This window comes from Canis lupus, chromosome 6 (assembly GCF_003254725.2).
Source record: "Canis lupus dingo isolate Sandy chromosome 6, ASM325472v2, whole genome shotgun sequence".
In the NCBI taxonomy this organism is placed as follows: domain Eukaryota; kingdom Metazoa; phylum Chordata; class Mammalia; order Carnivora; family Canidae; genus Canis; species Canis lupus.
Window position 1 is genome coordinate 12,568,617 of NC_064248.1, and position 24,443 is coordinate 12,593,059.

At 49.2% G+C, this 24,443-nt stretch overlaps 1 protein-coding gene and 1 long non-coding RNA gene across 10 annotated transcripts in view; one reads left to right on the plus strand and one right to left on the minus strand.

Moving 5' to 3' along the window:
- Window positions 1-732: 732 nt before the first annotated feature.
- LOC112646365 (uncharacterized) lies at window positions 733-3,191 on the minus strand. The gene is made up of 2 exons (XR_007411161.1): window positions 2,879-3,191; window positions 733-1,353 (listed from the first exon to the last, which is right to left on the minus strand). It is a non-coding gene; the product is annotated as an uncharacterized LOC112646365 (long non-coding RNA).
- Window positions 2,172-24,443, plus strand: part of RADIL (Rap associating with DIL domain) — a 127,376-nt gene continuing 105,104 nt past the window's right edge. For 3 of the 9 annotated variants that reach the window (XM_035717587.2, XM_035717591.2, XM_049111177.1), the window contains exon 1: window positions 2,220-2,375. In XM_035717587.2, coding sequence (XP_035573480.1) covers window positions 2,329-2,375 — 47 coding nt within the window. In that variant the 5' untranslated portion in view covers window positions 2,220-2,328. Of the gene's footprint in view, window positions 2,376-2,875; window positions 3,042-24,443 lie in introns of those variants that run through there. The other 6 variants (XM_035717596.2, XM_049111179.1, XM_035717595.2 and 3 more) reach the window with 6 other exon arrangements.

The window sequence follows — 24,443 nt, forward strand, 5'->3', positions numbered from 1 at the left end:
GCGAGCCAGCAGCCTGGGGAGGTCTGCTCCCACACCTGTGGCTTCCCTCAGCCTCTGGGCAGCTGTGGTCAACAATTGATGCCTCAGGCCTGCCCTGGACTTCCCCAGAAGGGGCCTCAGGGAGATCAGGCCTCTGATCTCTTTCACTTTTAGAAAGCCAGCAGGGACCTTTTTGGGAATTAAAGTTGAGGGCTGAGGAGGAGGTATGGCTGGCACCTGGGGACAGTGTGTCCTAGTGGGGCTGATGATAAGGCTTAGGGACGGGGTCACAACAATGGTGATGGAGATCAAGGTCTGAGAAGAGGCCATGAAATGCGTGTTTGGAGTTCAGAGCCTGGGAAGCTGGGCTTCAGGGCAGCTCCTCTGGTTGTGTGACCTTGGGACAGTCCCCTGTTCCCTGTAGCCATGAGCCTCACCCGCTCTTAACCATGACCCCTGGCAAAAAGACATTTTCTATCCTGACCAGCACACAAAATGTATATAAGACAACTGAAACAAAAGTTTCTTGAACATGACTTTCTCTCCCCTGGCACCATGCACTCTGGAAGGGATGTCTTTTCTGTTTCACTTCCAGTGGCTGCTCACCGCCCACCTGATTGACTTCCTGATCTTCTAGAGCCATGTTGCCCCACAGGACTTTCTGCGGTGTTGGAAATGGTCTGATATAGCAGCCACTGGTCACATGTAGCTGTTGAGCACTTGCAGTGTGGCTTATATGACCAAAGAGCTGCATTTCAAATTGCATTTCCTTTTATTTAATGTAGAAATAAACAGACGCAGGAGGCTGGTGGCTGGCTATCATCCTGGAAGTCGCCGCTCTGGTAAGTCCAGATGAGCAATTCAAAACCTGCAGCTCCAAGGGACCTTCCAGCTCTTCCTTCCCAGCATCTCTTCACAGGGTGGGCTGGCTGCCCTAGGGGACCCTCTGATCCATCACATTCTATACGCCCAGGCTTCCACTCTTGACCTCAAGATCACTTGGCCAAAACCCAACTCACATCTTCCCTCACCTCCCTGCAGCTCCTCCTCTGATCTCTTCCTCCTCCCTCCACATCCCCACCCAGCAGGGCCAGCCAGAAGCCCAGTGGCCACCCTCTATTTCTAATGCATCAGCAGGGTCTAGTGGATTTTACCTCATAAGCATCCCTAGATCCCTTTCCTGGTCCCCACCTCCAGCCTGCCCTGGCCCCTCTGCAGCCTCTGAATACTTGTACCTGCAAGTCCCCACCAACACCAACGCCCGCCAAGTGGCTGCGCCCAACATCTGGAGGGCAGAAATGAATTCCATAGGGTCTCTTTGCCATGGGTGGGATTATTTTCTGGATGTGTAGTAGGATCTCAAATAAAAAGTTGCTATAACAAATAGAAAGGAGCTGGGGTTTGAGGAGGAAAGGGAGAAGGAGGTGCTTGTCTTTCAGTTTGGGCATCTGTCCTTCCACGTTGAAGGCTGTTCTGCCTCCCACAGCCCCCAAAGGTGTCATCTGCTCCCGTGGGTGCTTTCCCAAAGCCCATAACCCGGGGCCAAGATCTCCTAAAGGAGAGAGCTGGATCTTGCACAAGATCAGAGAGGGGTGGGCAGATCCTGGGTACGCTGCAATCCCACAGCCAAATGCGTGTGTCCCTGCCTGGGGGTCGTGAGGGTCCCTAGAGTCATAGCCTCTGGAAGTGGAGAGGTTCCCCAGAGACTGCCGCCATTCCCGGGCAGATCCCCTGGGGCCGTCGCGCCTCGCAGGCGCTCGGAGGCAGGAGGCGCTGGCCGCGGGGGGAGCGCTAGCTACAAGTCTACTCCCCGCCGGCCACGCCAGGGGCCTGAATGGCTGGCGCGCCAGCACTGTCCGCTCCCGTTCCAGCCCAGCCCCAGCCGGGGATGGGGGTGGGTGGGGGAGGGGGCAGCGGGGCTCCGTCTAGCAGGCTGTCACCTCGCTCCGAAAACTACGGGAGGAGGAGGGCACACCGGGAGAGGGGGGTGCTGCAATCGGAAGCCCCCCCATCCCTCCCTCTCCCTCCTCCTCCGCGCAGCCACTGCTGGAGGGGTCCTCCGGGGACCCGGAGGGGGCCAAGGCCGCAGGGACTAAGGCGATTGGCCCGGAGCCCCCCCTCCCCACCCCGCCCCCGCCACCATCTGCTCGGGATTTGGCGTCGGCGTCTCGTGCTCAGGCTCGGCTCGCAGCCAGCTCGGGCTCCGCGCGCCCCCCGCCGGCCCCCGCCCCGCGCCCGCCTACCTGCTGCTCCCGCGCCCCCGCCTCCCTCTCTCCCTCCCTCCCTTCCGTGCTCCCTCCTAGCGCCGCTGGTCGGAGCCCCGGGCTGGGTGCTGATGGAATCGCCGCGATGTTCGCTCCCCGGCTCCTGGATTTCCAGAAGACGAAGTACGCTAGGTGAGGGTGGGGGCGCGCGGGGACGGGGACACCCGGGGAGGGGGCGCGCGGAGAGGGGACGCCCGGGGAGTGGACGCGCGGGGAAGGGGACTTCCAGGGAGGGGGGCGCTCGGGGAGAGGACGGCAATAGGAGGGGGCGCGGGGGGAAGGGGGCGCGCCGGAAGGGGGCGCGCGAGGAAAAGGGGAGGGGACGGCACCAGGAGGGGCGCGCGGGGAAGGGGGGCGCGCGGAGGGGAGGCGCGCGGAGAAGGGGAGGGGACGGCACGGGGAGGGGCGCGCGGGGAAGGGGGCGCGCGGAGAGGGGGCACTCGGGGAGAAGGGGAGGGGCCGGCGGGGAAAATGACACCCGGGAAGGGGGCGCGCGGGGAAGGGGCGCGCAGGGAGGGGACGCCTGGGGAGGGGTGCGAGTGGGGAGGGGCGGCCAAGGCTTTCTCCCAGCTCTGAGCCGCTGGGCTCGCTCCCCGCGCCGCCTAGGGAATTCGAGTTGATAAACGGACCCTCACCTCGGCCGGAAGAAACCAGAAAAGAGACTTCGTGGTTTTTGTGAGAGTGTCCGCGCCCTGCTTTGCGCCCCGGATCCGGGAGTAGCGCGGGTTCCCAGCGCCTCCTCTCCTAGCGGCGAGCCCTGGGGCGAGTCGCTTCACCTCCCGGAACCTCGATTTCCAGGTCTGCAAAACGGGGATAATGAACGCCCCCATCCCTGGGGACCTTGCGAAGCATTTTGCGTGGCGCCAGGAGCGGAGGAATCGCTCAGTTTTTCTCGGGCGTTTCTGTTAATGATGAGCGGTGTTAGCATGCACCCGCGGTGTCCCCCCGCCCCCCAGCGCTGCCCTCGCCTGCCCCGCACCGCCCCCGCCCCCGCCCCCGTCCCGGCTCCTCACCCTCCCCCCAGCCTTCACCACCCCCAGAACAAGCTGGAGGAACGAGTTAAGTGCTCTTTTAAGGTGGAGAAACTGAGGGTAGGACCCAGAAAGAGTTGCCTGTACTTCTTGACCTTTTCACAGTGTGAGGTCTGTGGTCACTCCTGAGCCTGTTTCTTCCAAAATGGTGATGGCAGATATTCCCACTGGATTGCCGAGTGGAAGGCGAGTCCCTGCTGCATTGATTACAAATTAAATGGGGGAGGTCTATCATTATTAATTTCCTGTAGGATTCTGTGGGGTCTGCTTGCCTGAAAGCTAGCTTGAAAACCCTTTCCTGAAGTTGCCTCCAGCCCCTAGAGGACTTGAGGGGAGGACAAGCTGCACTTTTGCCTCCTGCCTGGGCATCCAGGGGGCCAGCCTGCCCTGCTGACTTTTAGCCCTCTGCCTCAGGTCTCCTGCTTCTGGGTGGAGTATGCAGGTGGTGAGTCTGAGATGGATTGACATTACTTTGGTATCTGCATCTATGTAGCTCATTGTCTCCTTGCAGTTGCTGAGAGTCCCTGTCCCCATGAGGTCTCCCAAATTCCGGTCAAATGGCAAAGCTTGATCACAGATGTCTAGGCTGAAAATGGCATGGGGCTGGGTGAGGTGGGTGGGGAGGCAGGACTGGGCTTTAACTGCTCAGTCTTAGCCTCCATTTCTGGGGGAGGAGGGAGTTGTGAATTCTCCTTCATAGAATTGGGGAGTCCCACTGGAAAAGGGGACACATGGAGGAGTTCTTGTGGGTTTTCTTTGGGTTGGAAGGTAGGAAGGGCTGGCTGTCCAAATCCAGAGTCTTCTCTGATACGGGCACTTGGACTTTCAAAGGCTTGCTATTGTGAAGTACAGTAAGTTGGTGGAGGGTTTGCTGGAAGGGAAAGCAAAGTCTGGACTAGAGGCGATAGATGCAAACATGCAGGGAAGGAGCTATGAAGCCTGTGCTATGGGCCTTTGCCTCTCCTGCACTTGCTGTGTGGTCTTGGGTAGGTGTCTCATCCTCTCTGAACCTCAGCTGGTTGACTTGTAAGGGTTGGTCTGAATGATCTGTAGATCTGGACACTGGTAATGCTCTCTCCAACTGGGACAGAGCTCTCCATCTGGGCCAGGGTCTGGACCAAGAGCTTTTTCCTTCCGTGCTTGGGCTGATGCAGTTTCTACAATGAGTCCAGTGAGGAAGTGAAGCACATCGATTAGAACTATTTCTGTTCCCTTTCTCATTGCACAGCCCTTATTGTGGTGCAGCCCACAAGTTAGGTCCTTAATAAAGGCTTCCTGATTGAGTGAATTTAATAGTATGACCCAGTGCTATCGGGAAGAAATATCACACAAGCCACATACGTAGTTCTACATTTTTTAGTAGCTCTTCAGTTTAATGTGTGACTGATTTTCTATCTCATTGTCATTAAAAGGTTAAAAAACAGGTGAAACTAATTTTAAGAATATATTGTAGTTAATCCTTGATATGCAAACTGTTGTCATTTCAACATATAATCAATATAAATGAATTATCCATGAGATATTTTATATTCTCTTTTCACTGCAAATCTTTGAGATCTGTGTATTTTATACCCACAGCCCATCCCAGTTTGGATTAGCTGTATTTCAAGTGCTCAGTAGCCACTTGTGCCTAGTGGCTGCCCAATTAAATAGCACAGGAATGTCTTTCCAGGACAAGAGATGGGCATTTGTCTTAACTGCTTTGGCTACTTTAATAAAATATCATCAACTGGGTGGCTTATAAACAATAGAGAATTATTTCTCATAGGTTTGGAGGCTGGAAGTACAAGATCAGGGTACCAGGATGGTTGAGTTCTGGTGAGAGACATCTTTTGGGTTATGAGCTACAGACTGTATCTTTGTGTAGTAGATAGAGAAGGAGCCTCTGGCCTCTTCTTATAAGGCACTAATTTCATTCATGAGGGCCCCACCCTCTTGACCTAATTATGGCCTAAAGATCCCCCCTCCAGATGCCATCACACCAGAAATTAGATTTTCACCTATGAATTCTGGGGGAAGGAGAAGGGGAACCATTCAGCCCTTAACAGTGTTCCTAGTTAAATGCTGTGTGACACTGTAAAAAGATGCTTTCCATCTTTAAGCCTGTTTTTCAATGAATGGTGGGACTAGCCCGTCTTTTAAGGTTCTAGTCTAGAACCCTTGAATGATTTACCTAGATCAAAATACTTATCATAAAGCTATAGGAATTAAAGACTGTGTCGTGTTGGTGCAGGGCTAGGCAGATTGGCCCCTGGAACAGAATAGAGAGTCCAGAAGCAGATTCAGACATATAAAAAAATTTTTGATTTTTGTGAAATGTGGCATTGCTGATTCACCAACTCAAGGATGGTCTATTAAATAAATGGTACTGAGACAATTGGTTATCCAGACAGAAACAGTGGAACTGGAGCTCTACCTCACACCATATAGAAAAAAGCCCTGGATGGGTTAAAAATTTATAAGTGAAATTAAAAAAAAAAAAACAACTTGAAACTTTTAGAAAATAGAAAGGACTAGCTTTTGGGTTTCAGGGTAGGTAAAGATATCTGAAGGCACAAAAAGGTTAAAACCATTAAAGAAAAGAGAGATAAACTAGAGCATGTTAAAAATTATGAATTTCTATCCACTGAAAAATGCCATGAAGAAAATAGAAGATGAGCTATGAAGGACATATTTGCAGCACAATTTAACCACCAAGATAATTAACGTCCAGGAAATATAAAGAACTACAAGAAGAAAAAGACGAATAGAAAATGTGAAAATACAAATCGTTTTGCAGATAAACACAAAGAGGGAGAGGAGAGTACACAAATGAGCAGTGAGCATACAAAAAGCTGCTCATTTTCATTGGGCATCTACCCTGGAGAAACTTGTGCACAATGTGTGTCATTGGAAATGGACGAGAATTTTCTCAGCAGTATTGTTCATGATAAGGAAGACTTGGGGACCTCCCAAACGTCAATGGTAGAGTAGTGTGCATCCCTATAATAGAATAATATCCTGCAGTGAGAGTACCTCCACTTTCAGGCAACAGTACAGATAAATCTTATAGACATGTTGAGTGATAAGCAAAACACAAGGAGAACTATGAATCCAGTCATTTGACGCTCAAGAATAGGAAGCCACCTGTTGTTTAGGAATGCAGAGGAAGGTATATGGAAAGCCAGCAAATGATTATTGCAAAATCAGCTCATTGGCTATCTCTAACGGGGGCGGGGGGGGGCAGGTGCTTCTGGGTACACAGGGTGCTTCTGGTCCTAGCAGTGTTCTAATTCTTGACTTGGGAAGAAAACCAACCTGGATTCTATATGCCTTACAAGATAGCTTCCATTCCCCAGGGGGAGACTTACCCATGTGGCCACCTTCCTGCAAGGGGAGGCTGGGAAGTGTAGTCCTGCTGTCTTGTGCCCATTGCTGTCCAGAACAGCACCTGGCATCTGAATAGGTACCAGTCAGATCTGGTGAATGACCAGTGGGTGTGTGACTTTGGACAAGCAAATGAACCTTTGAAGACCTTGGTCTGCTTTCTTGCTTTATTTTTTTTTTTAAGATTTTATTTATTTATTCATGAGAGACACAGAGAGAGAGAGGCAGAGACAGAGGCAGACTCAGAGGCAGAGGCAGAGGGAGAAGCAGGCTCCACTCAGGGAGGCCAACGTGGGACTCGATCCCGGGGCCATGGGATCATGACCCGAGACAAAGGCAGGGGCTAAACCGTTGCGCCACCCAGGGATCCCGCTTTCTTGCTTTAATCTGACTTTATTTTTTAAATTTTAAAAAAAGATTTTATTTATTCATTTGAAAGACAGACAGACCCCAGGCAGAAGGGCAGAGGCAGAGGGAGAAGCAGACTCCCCTCTGAACATTGAGCCCAACGTGGGGCTCAATCACAGGACTCTGTGATCATGACCTGAGCCAAAGGCAGATGCTTGACCAACTGAGCCACCCAGGTGCCCCTTTTTTAATCTGACTTTAAGTGGGAGTCATTATAAAGCAGCATTGCAATTATAAGTGCAACATGTGCTCTTTGGGCAACGTTTTTTTAAATCAAGGGAAGTAGGTATAAAAATGAAAGCAACAGTCCCCCTTCATCCCACCATCTTAAGATCATCACTGTGAAATGTGCTGCTTGTTTGCTTGCTGTCCTTTTTCTGCAGAGACGCTGTAGCTAGCATTGTGTTGTAATTTTAAAAATGTGACCTGCTGCAAGCCTGTCTCCCTTGTCTTTAACAGTTATTCGCAACCTGAGTTTAATGTGTGCCTCATATTCCATCTCATCATCGAACACTGGTTTATTTTTATTATTTCCCACTTTCAGAGGCTTTCATTGCTTCCTGGAATCCACTTCTGTAAGTAACACTGCTGGGGAACATCTCTGCAGCAGGGCACCAGCGTCCAGGAGAATTCTCTGTGTGGACACATATTTGATCCATTGTCGATCCTGGGCATTAGCCACGTCCCATGGGTCACAAGTTCGACGTGATGCTCACTGACTGCCTAGTTATACAATGACTGGGGCATAGGGTGCCCCCAGAACGGCCCCATCGCATAGTTCTTGCCACAGGCTTGAAGTTGTTCCTAAGGCCACAGGAGGGTCAGGGCCCAGCTCATCCTGTAGTGGTGTTCTCGAGAAGCTGAAGGAGCCTGGAGCTTGAGTGCTGATTCTGCTCATCTCTTTGCTGGGTTCTCTTGCATAGGTAACTTAATCACCGAGCCATGCTATCATCCTTGTACTGGAGGCTAACATGGGGTTGGTAAAGCATACAGTGGCCCTGGTAGGCTTTCTGTACATTTAGGTCCCCATCTTACTACCTGACATCCCTTCAAGGTCACTTAGGACCAATCCTATTCCAGCTCAGAAATTCTGAAAGTCATGGGTCTCATAAACACTTTTTTGTTCTTTAAGTGATGAAGATATGTATGAGAAGCATCCAGTGCGGGTATACAGTTGGTGCTCCAAAGTGGTGGTTATTTCTGCAAGTGATTGTTATTCACAGCCTCTTTCCAGGGAGAGTTTAAAGCGCTCTGTACAAAACAAATTTCTCAAGATCCACGGGGCTGTTGGAGAACCCTTCTATCTTGGCAAGGCTTGTGCTGATGTCAGAGGGTCCCTGTGCGTGGAGAAGAGGTGGCGAGGAGGGGCTCCCGGGTGCTCTGTCTTGCTGGGCTACTGTGGGCAGGCCAGTTCTGGGCTTCATGGAATAAGAACCACGTGCCAGGCCTCACGCCTAGCACCTTCTGTTCACCACCCGTATTTGGTTTGCCCGTAGTCATGGACCACATGGTCAGGCTCACACCTGGACTGTGCTTTGCTTTTCTGCCTCCCACACCACCATGGGGATAATAATCCTCATGATCACCTGCGTTTGTGGAGTAGGGCCAGAGCTCATGCGATTGTCCTCGCTGGACACAGGGACTAGAATCCTGAGTCCTCCCTGCTGCCCACACCCTCGCAGGGTCTGACAAGGCTCTCAACACACCACCCGTGCAGCCGCCTTCATTCATGGACAGGCCCGCCCCAAGCATTTGTGGGGCTGGAGTGAGTGTCCCAGCGGAAGTCCACACACCATATGTCTGAATATTTAAAGTTAAAAACCCAGCTAACAAGCTTTTCGACAAAATGGGTTCTGTCCTCCTTGGCAAATATACTTCTATAATGACAAAAATGGAACACTCTAAAACGTGGCTGTCATATGATTGAAGGCTGGCCACTATCAAAGGCAGCTGAATTTAGTTTTTTCACGTGTGTCTTGGCATTTATGGCTGGGCCAGCAATGCTTGGATGAGCAACAAGATAAAGGTATACATAATTTATTCATTATGGTATATTTCATACCAGTTATTTTTCTCTTCATTGCAGCAAAATCACTAATTATATTATTTATATTAAAGATTTTCACTTAAATTGGGGTCTAATTGATCATCTAAAGTTGTGCAGTCCAGGGCTGTCACACTAGCCACCTGTGGCTGTTCATTTATTTATTTAAATTTTTACTTATTTATTCTTTTTAAGTAGGTTCCACGCCCAGTGTGGAGCCCAACACAGGGCTTGAACTTGTGACTGTGAGATCAAGACCTGAGCTCAGATCAAGAGACAGACACTTAACTGCTTAACCAACTGAGCCACCTAGGTGCCCCTACCTGGGGCTATTTAAATTCAAATCTAGGGCAGCCCAGGTGGCTCAGCGGTTTTAGTGCCGCCTTTAGCCCAGGTTATGATCCCGGGGTCCTGGGATTGAGTCCCACATGCAGCTCCCTGCATGGAGCCTGCTTCTTCCTCTGCCTGTGTCTCTGCCTCTCTCTCTACCTGTGTCTTTCATGAAAAAATAAATAAAATATTTTTAAAAAACTCAAATCTAAATTCGTGAAAATTAAATAAAAATAAAAGGTTAGTTCCTTGCTTGCAGGGGCCACATTCAGGTGCCCAATAGCCACATATGGCCAGTGGCCACCGTATTGGACAACACAAGACTTACATTTCAGTTGTTGCAGAAATTTTTCTTGGAGAGCACTAGTCTAAAGGATGAAAATGTAAAACGTAATTTAAAAAATACCCTACAAGGGACAACTGGGTGGCTCAGTGGTTGAGCATCTGCCTTGGCTCAGGTCGTGATCCTGGGGTCCTGGGATCGAGTTCCGCATCGGGCTTCTGGCAGGGAGCCTGCTTCTCCCTCTGCCTATGTCTTTGCCTCTCTCTGTGTGTATCTCTCATGAATAAATAAATAAAATCTTTTAAAAAATAAAAAATACCCTACAAATGTAAATTAAACCAAAAGTAAAAAATCGAAAAAAAAAGTTACTTATTTTTATTCTAGAGCATCCAGAATTTTCTTAAATTTGAAAGGCAAAATACAAATGAAGATTAATAAGTATAAAACTTAAAGTCAAAAAGTCAAAAGTCAAAAAATATTTTACGTAAGTCAAAAACTTACGTAAAATATTTAAGTAGAGCTGAATTTTTTTAAAAAGATTTTATTGATTTATTCATGAGAGACACACAGAGAGGCAGAGACCTAGGCAGAGGGAGAAGCTGGCTCCCTGCGGGGAACCCGATGTGGGACTCGATCCCAGGACTCCAGGATCACGCCCTGAGCCAAAGGCAGGCACTCAACCGCAAAGCCACCCAGGTGTCCCTGAAAATATTTTTAAAAGATTATTTATTTGAGAGAAAGAGTGTGTGCACAAGCTGGGGGAGGGGCAGAGGGAGAAGGAGAAGCAGACTCCCCACTGGGTGGGGAGTCCAATGTGAAACTTGATCCCAGGACCCTGAGATTGTGACCTGAACCAAAGGCAATGCTTTACCACATAGGCACCCCAAGCTGAAATATTTTGATTTTTTTTTTTTTTTGCAAATGCAATTGAATCTCCTCTTATGAAAAGGAAACCCTTCACATCTAGAGCTCAGTGCTAGTGGCCTAGTGGCCAAGGTAAAGAGTAGGAATCGTGCCTATGCCAGACACATCTGGCCCAGACGTATGCAGGTTCAGGGCTGATACGAATTTGTCCTTCTTGCACAGTGCTCCTGCGCTGCCATGTACACCTGTTGGGAATTCCAGGGCAGTTCCTGAGTGGCTCGGAAACCCGGAACCACAGGAGGCGTGAGAGGTGGAGGCTGAGACTGCTGGGCAGTGACTCTCGGGTGGAACCCGTGGTGCCATGGCACCAAAAGCAAGGCTTTGACAGATGGGTTAATGTGTCTTCCCGCTGACCTCAGCACTGGGACTGCCTGCACCCTCCCCTCCAATGCCGGCCATGGTGTCACCCATAGATCTCCATGGCATGTGGATGTGATCTTTTTTTTTTTCCTTTCTTAATGTGGTAAAGCTTACGTAACATTAAGTTTACCATTTCAGTCTCTTTTAAGTGTCCAATTCAGGGGCATAAAGCACATTCACCTTGCTGTGCATCATCACTACCACTCTGTTCCCATCAAATACCCCGTCCCCACATCCCCTCCCCCAGGCCCTGGCACCATCGTCTACTTTCTGTCTCTGAGTCTGATGATGACTCTGGGGACCCCTTGTAGGTGGAGTCATACATGTTTGTCCCTTTGTGACTGGCTTATTTCATTTAGCATAATGTCCGCAAGGTTCATCCCTGTTCGGGTGTGTGTCAGAGTTTCCTTCCTCTTTAAGGCTGAGTCGCATTCCACTGTATGGGTTTACAGCTGTCTTTGGTTTTGAGGACCTGGGATAAGAGATGTGGAGAAGACCTTTCCTGGGGCCTGCCTGGGTTAGTTATAATGTGGATGTCTAGGGCGACGGCTTGGGCTGTGCCAGTGACGAGCACTGGATCCCCTGTGACCAGGGTGCCTGGGGCTTCTGTAAGTCAGTTTGTGGGTATTCATGAGAGCAGGACCCTCCAAAGCCATTCCAGAGCATACTCCATGGATCAGTAATGTTGGTGTCACCTAGTGCTTGTTAGAAATGCAGGATCTCGGGCTCTGTCCCAGACGTATAGAAGCTCATAGTTTAGGGGAAGACTCAGTTTCCTAATAACACCATGTGAATTAATGCAGAATTGAGATATTGACAAGCATGCAGGAAACCAGGGGTACAGTTTCTGCTCACGTGCCTGGGTGAAGGGGCCTTGAGGGTCAATCAGGTGCTCTCAGTTGTAAGTAACAGAAAGCCTCAGTTTGAGCTGGCTTAGAGGAGAGAGAGGGAAGGAGAGATGGAGAGAGAGAGAGAGAGAAAGAAGGGGAAGGAGGAGGAGGAGAGAGAGAAGGAGGATGAAGACAAGGAGAGGACGAAGGAGGAGAAAGAAGGGAACACCAGAAGAAAGAAATGAGTTAGTGTCCAGAACTGAGAAGTTCAGGAGTGTCTGGGTTCAGGTACAGCTGGATCCAGGGTCTCTTTGTTTCTGGGCTCTGTTTCCTCTGGTGGCTGCATTCTCTGGACTGCTCACAGCCCTTGTAGACCAAGAATTTCTCTTTCCCGGCAGAATCACCACTGTCCTGGAATCGAGTCTCTGTGCCTTGGCCTGGATTGCATGCCCACCTTTGAACCTATCACCGGGGTCAGGGGAAGGGCCTGCCAAGTCTAGGTCCTTTGGAGCTTGGAATTTGGAAGTCAGGCATGGCTTGGGTGGTGGTGGGGTGTGGCTCCACTTGAGCCCAGTGGAGTGAGAGGAAGAGGGTGTGGCCCAAAAGGAAAGAGTGCTGTTATGAGACGGGGTAGATGCTGGACGTGACAGGAGAAGCGAAGGACAGCTTGTGACTTTTGGCCCTTTGGGGGTGAACAGGAGTTCTACAGGAGGCTGGGAGAGGGAAGAGCACTATGAGGGCTGCAGGAATGGGTTCCCACTATGAGGGAAGAGTCTGAGGCTGGGCTCAGATCCACTGGAGGGGAGGATGCCGGGTCTGGCCCCCAAGTGCCTGGGCATTTGCCCAGCAGCTGGCCCTTCCCCTGTGGGCTCTGGGGCACTACTGAGGCTTTTATAATGAGTGGCAAGGTTTTGGTTCCAGAAGGAACCAAAGAGGCCACTCCAGAGACTGCAGCTGCAGGGAGCATGGAGACCCCAAGGGGCTCCCCAGCAGTGGGGGGGGGGGGTCTGCTTGTTGCATCTCCTGACAATGGGACAGTTCCTTGCCTACATGTCCCTTGACCCCAAAGCCTTCACTATGTGTGAATGTAGTACCAGTGCCGTCTCTTATGGGATGAAATTTAAGAAAAGAGACTCAACTTTAAAAGGGAAGGAAGTTCTGATACTTGCTGTAGCAAGCAGGAACCTTGAGGACAGTATGCTAATAAGCTGATAACACAAAAGGACAAATGTGTGAGTCTAGTTCCATGAGGTCCCCAGAGTTGTCAGACGCACAGAGACAGCAGATGGTGGTGTGAGTTGGAGGGGTGAGGAGGGGCTGGGGGTCAGCAACAGGGACAGAGTCTCAGTGTGGGGGCATGGAACGTTCTGGAGCCGGCCAGTGGTGGTGGTGGCTGCATGACAGCATGAATGTGCTCAATGCCCCTGAAATGGGCATTGAATAGTGGTTAAAACAGTAAAATTCTATGTTGAGAGTCTTTTACCACAATGAAAAAAATAATAAGAGAAATAAAACCTAGCTGAACACGGGGATATATGCAAGTCATTGATTAAATGCGAGGGGAAAGAGGGGGAAGAAATGGGAACATTGGTGTTGATGCAATATTATTTCACATGGAGTCCATATTCTTTTTTTTTTTTTTATTGGTGTTCAATTTACTAACATACAGAATAACCCCCAGTGCCCGTCACCCATTCACTCCCACCCCCCGCCCTCCTCCCCTTCCAACACCCCTAGTTCGTTTCCCAGAGTTGGCAGTCTTTACGTTCTGTCTCCCTTTCTGATATTTCCCACACATTTCTTCTCCCTTCCCTTATATTCCCTTTCACTATTATTTATATTCCCCAAATGAATGAGAACATATAATGTTTGTCCTTCTCCGATGGAGTCCATATTCTGATTTTGCCAGCTTGCCCCATCACTGTGCCAGCTACCAGAATCTGATTCAGGGTGCCCTGCATTGTCTCCTTAGCCTCCTCGAATCCAGAATTCATCTCCCGTCTTCCTCTGTCAGGCATCCGATGGTCTCGGAGGTGTCCAGGCGAGTCGCTCTGTGGGCTGCCCCAAGGTGGGGGTCCCCGGGCTCAGTTCGGGGTTTCCTGGTTAGATTGAGGCTCTGTGTTTTTGGTAGAAGTGATGCTGGTCCTTCTAGGTGCCTCATAACTGGTGGGAGATGTCCGTCTGTCTTTCAGGGTGCTATGGACTGGGATCGCCCACTCACATGGATGTCCTCCAGGTTTTCTCTCTGTAAAATTATTGTTTGTTTTGGTCACTAGTACTATGTGGGGGGGAGGGAGTATTTTGAGATTGTATGAATATTCCAGTCCTCACGTAGTGAAGACTTTCATTCATGAAAGTAGAAAGAATAATGAACCTCTGACACCCCATAGCCTGAACTTAACAATTACTAACATTTTGCCAAATTTGCTTCATCTCTGCAGAAGTATTTGAGGACAAATCCCAATGGTGTGACTTCAGTCCACATCTTTAACTGGTGAGGACAGTTTTTCCCTAACCACTAGACCCCTGTCTCACCTGTCAGTATTGACAATAATTCCCTGGTGGTATGGAGCACTTGAATTGTACTTTTTTTTTTTTAAGATTTTATTTATTTATTCATGAGAGACACAGAGAGGGAGAGAGAGAGAGAGAGGCAGAGGGAGAAGCAGACTCCATGCAAGGAGCCCAACATGGGACTCCATCCCGGGTCTCCAGAATCACACCCTTGCCTGAAGGTGGTGCTAAACCACTGAGACCCCAGGGCTGCCCTGTACTTTTGTTTTTTAAAGAATTTATTTATTTATTCATGAGAGACACACACAGAGAAGCAGAGACATAGGAAGAGGAAGAAGCAGGCTCCCCACGAGAGAGGAGGACCCCGAGGTCACGACCTGAGTCAAAGGCAGACACTCAACCACTGAGCCACCTAGGTGCCCCTGAATTATACATTTTTATTTAGTTTTTTAAAAAAAGATTGTATTTATTTATTCATGAGAGATACAGAGAGAGAGAGGCAGAGACATAGGCAGAGGGAGCCCGATGTGGGACTTGATCCTGGGACTCCAGGATCACACCCTGAGTCAAAGACAGACTCAAACAGGCTCAACCGCTGAGCCACCTAGGTGTTCCCATTTTTATTTTTAGAGAAGGTGTATTATTTACTTGACTACATATGGCTCGTGCTGTGTCAGATAGCATAGCTATAGAGGCTAGATTAGGTTTAGAATCCATGTTCTCGGCAAGAAAGGCGAGAAACTTTATGTTGCATCTGTCCAAGGGGGCACAAGACATCTGACTGTCCCATTTCCTGTGATGCCCAGATTGCTCTTGGGATTCCCCCGGCTCCTTTTGAATATCTGGTTGCTCAGCAGCCCCCCAAACTTCTCTGCACTTAGTGTACCAAAGTGGTGGGATCTTCATTATTATCCAAGACAGACCCAAGGTTCATTTCTTGCCAGGAAAGCCCTCCAGAGGAAGGAGTGGATGAGTCTGTTTGTAGTGTAGATGTTCTTAGGATATGTGGATGGTGTTTTGGGCTCCGTGAACCCCTGGGGTGGTGCACCTACTCTGTGCACACACATGTGTGCATCTTGCCCCAGAAAGGTATAGATCTAGATCTCCCAGAAGGCAGCTACCTTGCTCAGGAATGGGTGCCCAAATCCTGACCGTAGGGGATGGGGTTGGTCTGAAATCCAGCTTCAGCCTATTCCAGGGCACACTGCTTTGGAGTTTCCGTGGCCCTACCGTTGGCCATTGGTGGAGCTGGGCTGTGCCAGGGCATGGGGCACTGTGTTGCCAGGGATGGTCATTCAAGGCCTCTGCCATGTTGCATGGCCCAGGAGTGGCTATTCCTCCCTCAGGGAATAGCACGAGCCTTGAGGATGCTATTTCCTGTGAAAGCATCCTGTGAAGGCTCCTGGATGCCCCAGCCTTCCAGCGGGAGATGGAGGGTGAGGCATTGAGGCTGGCCCCTCATTGTGGTGCCAGAGGTGCTTTGCTGCCTCCAGGTGAGGAAATCAAGGGCCAAGGGCTTCCGGGGGCAGGGGAGAAATTTGCTGATTTTCCTCACAAGTTCCCTCTGGCAGATTCCTGTTTGGGACATGCCTCTGAGAAGGCCTGTGATTTGGGAAGAGTGTTTTGCTGCCCCGAGGAGCGAGGGGGTGTGAACGAGCCTTGCAAACTGTGGAGTGCTGTACACACAAGCCTTCTGGTATCATAGCACCGTCCCCAGCTGGGACCGGAGGCATTCAGAAGCAACGTCCCTTGCTTGCCCCTGGGGTTTGTGGCTGGCATCTTCAGAGGCCAACTCTGCCCTTGTTTGGGTCTCCCCAGGAGCAGACCCGGAAAAAAGGATCCAAGGGCAAGCAGTGTGTTTGGGAGGTGATCCCAAGAGACATAAAGAGAGTAGGGAATGAGCACAGGGAAGGGTGCGCAGCCACCAAAGAGTTTATTTTATTTTTATTTATTTATTTTTTTCACCAAAGGGTTTATTAAGAAGCAAGCTGGTTCTGCTTGGGAGACGTTGTGGGGCATGTTTTGGCATTACGCCTCTGGGCACAGAGGCCTGGCACTTTCCTCAGCTCACCGTGGCATTGGCAGAGGCTGATTGCCATGAGCATTAACTCTTGGACACTTGGGTGGGGGGTGGGCTTGCATCAGCCTCTTGTTGCTAGGACTATGGAGGTGGCTCCCCAACCCGGCCCAGGATTTCTGGTTCAGAAGGTGTCTCACCTGCTGTCTTCCAATAACTTCGGTGAGGCAGGGGTGGTCCCTACTTTAGAGATGGGGACTCATTATCCCAGAATAGGGGAGGTTCCCCCCTGGAGCCACAGGGAGGTTGTGGGCTGGAGCCTGGGGGCTACCCAGGTCTGTCCGGCCAGTACTACCAGGTACAAACCTCCAGGGGGCGCTGTCCACATGAAATGCCTCCGGAAGACCTGGAGGGAGTTCCTGGGACCAGGCATAGTGTCCAGTCTCAGCCCCTCCCACCCCTTCCTGCTCCTGGCTCTCTCTCCCCTGGGATTTTGATCTTGAGACCATTGTGGGGTGGCATAAGCCCAAAAATGGTTTCCCAAAGCCTGAGCCAAGATGCTGTCTGCACCCAGGAGGAGGCTGAATTCATGAATGGACACAAAGGAAGTGTCCTGGGGCGAAGCTGGAGAACGGGGAGGCTTTCAGGGCCCAGGGCCAGCTTGGCTCTGGGCGGTCCTTGCTGCTGTGGGACAGACAGACAGACCCTCTTTGTGTGGAAACCTGGACAAATCTCTTTAGTCCTCTGTCCTGGGATCCCAGGGCTGCCGCTGCCAGGCACAGCGCCGTCCGGAGAGGGGGGTTGGCCGCAATAGTTTTCCTGGGTCTGAGCTCATGTGGGAGAGGAGGACTGCTTCTCTCTGGGGGCTACAGCCCTGCGCCCAGGCTGGGAGGAGAGGGAGAGACTGCAGAAGCTTGAGGCTGGGCCTCACCCCTCTAGCCTGAAAAGGAAGGGGCAGGAGGGGAGGCATGTGCTGGGGGTATCCAGGTGGTGGGGACCCAGCAGGTCAGGCTGCTTAGGCCCTGCCCGAGGCAGATATGGTTGAGAAAGCATACTTTTCTCTTTTTTAAAAAAAGATTTTTATTTTATTTATTTTTTAAAGATTTTATTTTTTTGAGAGAGAGCGCAAGCATGAGCCAGGTAAGGGGCAGAGTTAGAAGCAGGCCCCCTGTGAAGCAGGGAGCCTGATGCAGGTCTCGATCCTGGGACTCTGGGATCAAGACCTGAGCTGAAGGCAGATGCTTAACTGACTGAGCCACCCAGGCACCCATGTTTTAACTATTCTTAAGTGTATACTTCAGGGGAATTGAGCACATCCACACTGTTGTGCAACCATCACCACCATCTGGCTCCAGAACCCTTCATCTTCCCAAACCGGGGTTTCCATTACACACCATTCCCTCCCCCTAACCTCCAGCACCACCACCTACTTTCTGACTCTGTGTTTTTGGTGACTCTAGGGATCTCATATACATAGAATCTTTCACACTTTGTCCTTATTGTGTCTGGCTTATTTCATTTAGGGTAATGTCCTCAAAGATCATCCATGTTGTTTGTAGCAGGTGTCAGAATTTCTTCCTTTTTAAGGCTGAAAGATATCCCATTGTATGACTGGACCACATTCTGTTATCCATTCATCTGTGATGGACACTTGGGTTGCTTCCACCTTTTGGGTCCTGTGAATCATGCTGCTGTGGATGTGGCTGTGCAAACATCTCTTCAGTTCCCCGCTTTTGATTCTTCTCCTAGAAGTGGAGTGGTTCTATGTGTTTAATTTTGGGGGGACCTCCCCTATTGTGTTCCAGAGCGGCTGCACCATTTACATTCCTGCCAATTTCTCCACATCCTCGCCAACCCTTGCTTTCTGGGTTTGGGATAGTAGCCACTCTTATGGATGTGGAGTGGTGAGGCCTGATTTTGAAAGCAAACCTCCTTGCCTTACCTAAGCACATTATGGCACCTGTTCTGGAGGTGACATGGGAGGCAGAGAGGGATCCACCAGTACTGAGCACCTGCTGTGTGTGGGAAGTTCACATGGTACGTCTCCTCCTCTGTGAGATAGGTGCCATCATCCTCTGAGACCACAGGCCTCATGGTCAGACAGTTCTGGGTCTCAGTTTCCTCAGCTGAAATGGGGCTTATAATAGGACCTGTCCTATTGGTTGTGAGGATTCATAGTAACAGAATTATTAATGTGGGTCACATGCTAAGAAATGCTGAGTGCTGTGCTTGGATGAACCCGTTTCATTCTTTTATAATGCTCTGAGGTGGGTGCTGAGGTTCTCCCCATTGCTCAGATGAGAAAACTGAGGCCCAGGGAGCTTTAGCAGCTTGCACATGGGCTTGTGGCTAGAATGGTTGGTGCCAGGGTTGAAATCTGAATAGTCTGACTCCCTGAGCTGCTTATTTTAATTGTAAACTATAGTGTATGCTCAGAGGTGGTAGGAGGAGGGTATAAACCAAAGCAGAGGCATAGGGAGAAGAAGAGATCCCCAGGCCTGAGCAGGGTAGCAGATGAACAGCACCTTACAGTGTAGAGCACTTTTACCTGGGTGCTGGGAGTTCCAGGCTGAGCCTCCGAGCAGCCCTGCAGCAGGTGAGTAGTTCCTCTGAGCAGTTCCACACAGGATGGCCCTGTGACTGCGTTTGGGATGGGCGAGCAGGCTGGGCTCTGACAGAGGAACTCTCTCCTAGTTTTGGAGTCACGGGATCATAACTCCTGCATTTGGAGTGTTCACCAGGTCCAATCAGAACTGCTTCCAAAGGCTGTCCTCTTTCCACTGTTCCCCACTGCCTGTCCAAACCCTGGAAACCCAAGCATTTACCACTTTAAGAAAGGACTGGGACAGGCACCTCCTAGGATTCCAGTGCTGTATTAGCCAGGACACTGAGCCTCAGCAAAGCATAATTTACTTGAAGGAAACATTTGAAAGTGTTTTGGTGTTCACCTTGGAAGGAGGAAAGGAAAACAGATTTTCTACCACCCATCATTCTGTCCATTCAGACAACTACATATCTACTTCTACTTATTTTTCTACCAAGCTACGTGCCTATCTTTCCTACTCACATACTCATCCACCCACCCCTCCATCCATCTCCCCACCCATGCCTTCATCCATCCGTCCCTCCCTCCTTCCCTCCATCTGTCGATCCCATTCTTCCCCCAGCCATCCCCTCAGTCATTCCCCCATTATCCCGCCATCTATCCATCCCCCATCCATCCCCTCATCCATCCATCCCCCCATCCATCCATCCATCCATCCATCCATCCATCCCATTCATCCCCCAGCCGTCCCCTTAGCCATCTTCCCAGTCATCCACCCCCATCCATCCCTCCATTCATCCATCCCTCATCCATCCTCCCATCCATTCATTCTCCCAGCCATCCATCCATCCCCAGCCATCCATCCTCCAAGCCACCCATCCCCCCAGCCATCCCCTCAGCCATCCCGCATTCATCCATCCATCCATCCTCCAGTCTCCCCATTTATTCATCCATCCATCTCCTCCCATCCATTCCCCATCTTCCTGTCCCCTGATTCAACCGTCCATTCGTCCTTCCAGACAAATATCTAGGTATCTAGTTACTTGTCTGTTAAGCTATTTGCCTATCTCTCTGGTCTACTTACCTACCTACTTTCCATCCAGCTAGTTCCACAGCTGGGCATAAGGGCAAAATTTTGCAGCTGCCGAGAAAGCTGTCAGCCCTACAATAGTAGGTGACATAGAAAGACAACCTAACTCCAGATGTTGTCCTCCTGTGACTTCCTTTATTCTGGGCTGCCATGGACTGAATGAAGGGGTCAGGTTCCTGGGCAATGAGGTGGGAGTGGTTCCAGAGCAGGGAGATGCCACAATGTTGGGATCCCAAGACGGGGATCGCCTCCTGACCCAGCTCTCACTCCAGCCTGGTGGGATTCCCCCCTGGCCCCTGCGATCTCCTCTGCCTTCCCACTCCTGCTTTCCTGCTGCCCTTTGGTTTCCTGAAGTTCCCGCTGCTGTCTTGAGTATGACCATTGTGTCTGTGACATCACCCAACAGAGGATTGGCCTCTCATTTTTGAAATCTTTACATCATAAAAGCATTGGTATAATGATCTTAAGAGAATTCTCAAAAAAAAAAAAAAAAAAAAAAAGAGATTTCTCCCCCTGCCCCCGAGCTTTTTATTTGGAAAAATTTCAAATGTGTATTGAAAAGTTGCAAGAAAAGTTCCATGAAAGTCTGAGTGCCATTCACTTAGAGTCACCGGATATTAACCTTTTGCAATGTTGGGTTTATCACTTCCTCTTCTCTCTGAACCTTTTAGGGTGAATTGCAGACATCTGGACACTTCATCCTCAAACATGTCAGCACATATCTCCTGAGGAAGGACAATCTCCCCCATAACCGGGACACACTTATCTCTCCCAGAAATCCAGCATATTATACAATACTGTGATCTGATGGGCATTCCATCTTTGTCTTCCCTCAAAACCCTTAAACGAATTCTTAAGAGAAAAAGTATCATCAAGGGTAAATCCAACGCCCTCCCCACAAATAATGTATTTCATTTTTGTGCATTTACATGTATTCTTCCATCCATACATGTTTCAGTCTTGTTTTTTTTTTTTTTTTTTTTTTTTTATTTATTTATGATAGTCACAGAGAGAGAGAGAGAGGCAGAGACACAGGCAGAGGGAGAAGCAGGCTCCATGCACCGGGAGCCTGACGTGGGATTCGATCCCGGGTCTCCAGGATCATGCCCTGGGCCAAAGGCAGGCGCCAAACCGCTGCGCCACCCAGGGATCCCCATGTTTCAGTCTTATTATAATTATAATGAGTTATATATTCTCTTCTTCCCACTTGATAGATATTTGGCAAACATTTCCTGTGTCATTATGCACTTATAAAACTTACTTTTAGTTGCACAAATAAAACTTGAATATAATCTCATAGAAATTCAAACAATACAGGTCAATTGAAAATCTCCTTTATGGGTAGCCTGGGCGGCTCAGCGGTTGAGCAGCTGCCTTTGGCGTGATCTCGGGTTTGGAGAATCAAGTCCTGCATCCAGCTCCCTGTGAGGAGCTTGCTTCTCCCTCTGCCTATATCTCTGCCTCTCTTTCTGTCTCTCATGAATAAATAAAATATTTTTTTTTAAAGAAAATCTCCTTTAATCCCCCACCCGATCCTATAAGTTAAAAAAAAATAAAGGGCAGCCAAAGTCTTCTGTGACCAGAGACCCCAATTCCATCCATCTCTCCTCTTTTTTTCCAGTCATCTCTTTATGCGTTTACCACTAACCTGTTGTTAGACATTCAGATTAATTCCTGTTGCTAGTATTTGTCCAGTTCTGTGTTACTCACCGTGTAGCAGCTTGGGCTTTTCATTCATAATCTTGGCTGCCTGTTGCAGTCACCCAGCAGCTTTAATACGATGCCTGGGTCCCAGCCCCTGAGACACGTTCTAGGTTATTTGATCTGGGATATAGTTGGGGCACTGGCATATTTAAAATCTTCCCAGGTGATTTTTTTCTTAGCGTTAAAAAAAATTAAGGCAAAATCGACATATAAAACTTGCCATTTTATTTATTTTTAAAAATTTTATATTATTTTAAAATAGACTCCACACCCAGTGTGGAACCCAATACAGGGTTTGAACTCAAACCCTGAGGTCAGGACCTGAGCTGAGACCAAGAATTGGATGTTTAGCTGATTGAAGCCCTCAGGCACCCCCAAAATTTGCCATTTAAAGTGAGCTCACATTAAAAGTGAGCAATTCAGTGGCATAGTGTAATCCACGATGTTGTGCAATCACCCTCTCCGTCTGGTTCCAAACATTTCCATCCCCCCAAAAGGAGACCCTATACCCATTAAGAGGTTGTTCTTTCCACCTTTGGGCAACCACTAATCTATTCTCTATCATTATGTGGGATTTGCCTATGCTGGATATTTTGTATAAATGGGACCCTATAATATGTGATCTTTGTGTCTGGTTTGTTTTATTCATGTGACAGCATTCTGTGCTTGAAGTTTATATGTGTAGCAGATATCAGAATGTCATTCCTTTTTATGGCTGAGTACTATCCTATCATATGGATGGATCACGTTTTGTTGATCTACCCGTCCGTGTGCAGCCAAGGTTGAGAACCATTGGCCTAACCTCGTATGGCCTCACCTTCAAGTTGGAATAATAATATCTCCTTTGCAAGGATGTTGTGGATTTTAATGGGAAGTATCTGGATGGATCAACCACCAGTAAGAAAATGGTGCCTGGGCTCTTTGGGGGCTCTCCAGGGAGAGGTGAAAAGAGTGCCCATTCTTTGAGTACCAGTGCATGTCAGGCACTCCTGTGTGGCCTCTTGAGCCATATTTTTTCTAAGATTTATTTATTTACTTTAGAGAGAGAGCGTGAGAGAGCATGAACAGGGGAGGGGCAGGAGAGGAAGAGAGAAAGAAAAGCAGACACCCTGCTAAGCACAGAGCCTGACACAGGGTTCAATCCCACTACCCATGAGATCATGACCTGAGCCCAAATCAGGAGTCAGATGCTTAACTGACTGAGCCACCCAGGTGCTCTGCTCTTGAGCCATCTCATCTCATGGTACCTATCGGGTTGGCAATAGTATCTCCTTTTACATACAAAGAAGCTGCAGCCCGGAAACAGGAAGTAATTTCCCCTAGGTCTCTCAGCACCTAAGTGACTCTGCAGAGATTTTCCACACAGCTGTGCCCAACTTCAAAGCCCCTGCTCCATCCTGTTCAGGATGGAAATTCAGCCTCTGTCCTTGCCTCCCTGCTGGCTCCAAGTCTGGACCCTGACTCTGTCTGGGAGCTCTCCATGTGAGGTTGTCCTCCCCACCCCCCACAAATGCCACAGCCCGAGGTCATCTAAGCAGTAGGCCTGGCCACAGAATAGAAATTTTGTTCTCCAGAGAGGAGGCAGAAAGGCCCACTTTCCTCCTTTAGTTTAGTGACATCCTGCTGGAAATATCAACTCTTTTAAGAGAAGCTTCCCACAATCTCGAAGGCTGCTCCTTGACTGTCAGCTCTGTTGAAGAACATTCTAAATTTTATCTCTATGTTTCATCTGTTACAAATGACTCCCTTCTCCCTCTACTGGGGAATGGATAAACAAGCCATTGTACATCCAGACAATGGAAGAGCGCTCAGCAGTAAAAAGGAAGGAGCCATCAGAGCACAGTGACAACACAGATGGACCTCACATGCATGATGCCGAGTGTAAAAAAGCCAAACTCAGAAGGCGATGCAGAAAAAAAAAAAAAGAGGATGGAAGGGTTGAGGCTAATTGCCAAGAACAGTAATGAGTGATTTAGGAAGGCCCATTTTCTCCTTGTATAAAACAAGTTTGTCTTTTTTTTTTTTAAGATTTTATTTATTCATGAGAGAGACAGAGAGAGAGAGAGAGGCAGAGACATAGGCAGAAGGAGAAGCAGGCTCCCTGTGAGGCGCTCGATGCGAGACTCGATCCCAGGACCCTGGGATCACAACCTGAGCCGAAGGCAAATGCTCAGCTACCAAGCCACCCAGGCGTCCCTAAAACAAGTTCGTCTTAGATGTACTTTAAATAGACCTAAGTCAATCCCTGCTTGGCATTCAGAGCAGTTTCTTTCCACCTGAGAATGCACTTTGACTTCATCGTATAAGTTCTTTTTAGACAAAAAACAAAAACACTCAAGGCCACCCATGCGACTCCATTTACACGACATTCTGGAAAGGCAAAGCTCTAGGGGCAGAGAACTGAGCAGCCGTTATGCACCTGGGGATGGATATTGGGTACCCGGGGCATGGGGGCATTTGGGATGGATGAAGGATCTGTTCTTTATCTTCATTGTGGGGGTGGTTACACGGCAGTCTACATTTGCCCAAACTCATAAAACTGGATAGCAAAAAACAAAAACAAAAACAAAAAACAAAACTGTATGTAAATACAAAGGAAAGTGAAAACCTAAATAAAACAATTCATCGTCCTCTTAAAAAATGTCTGCCTAGAGGCTATAAAGAAAGAAAGTAGGCCACAAGGAGGTAAAGAAAAAGTTCTTAGTTCTGGAGGGTTGTGGGAACTCTGTTTCTTGGGTGTTTGCCCCTGGTCCT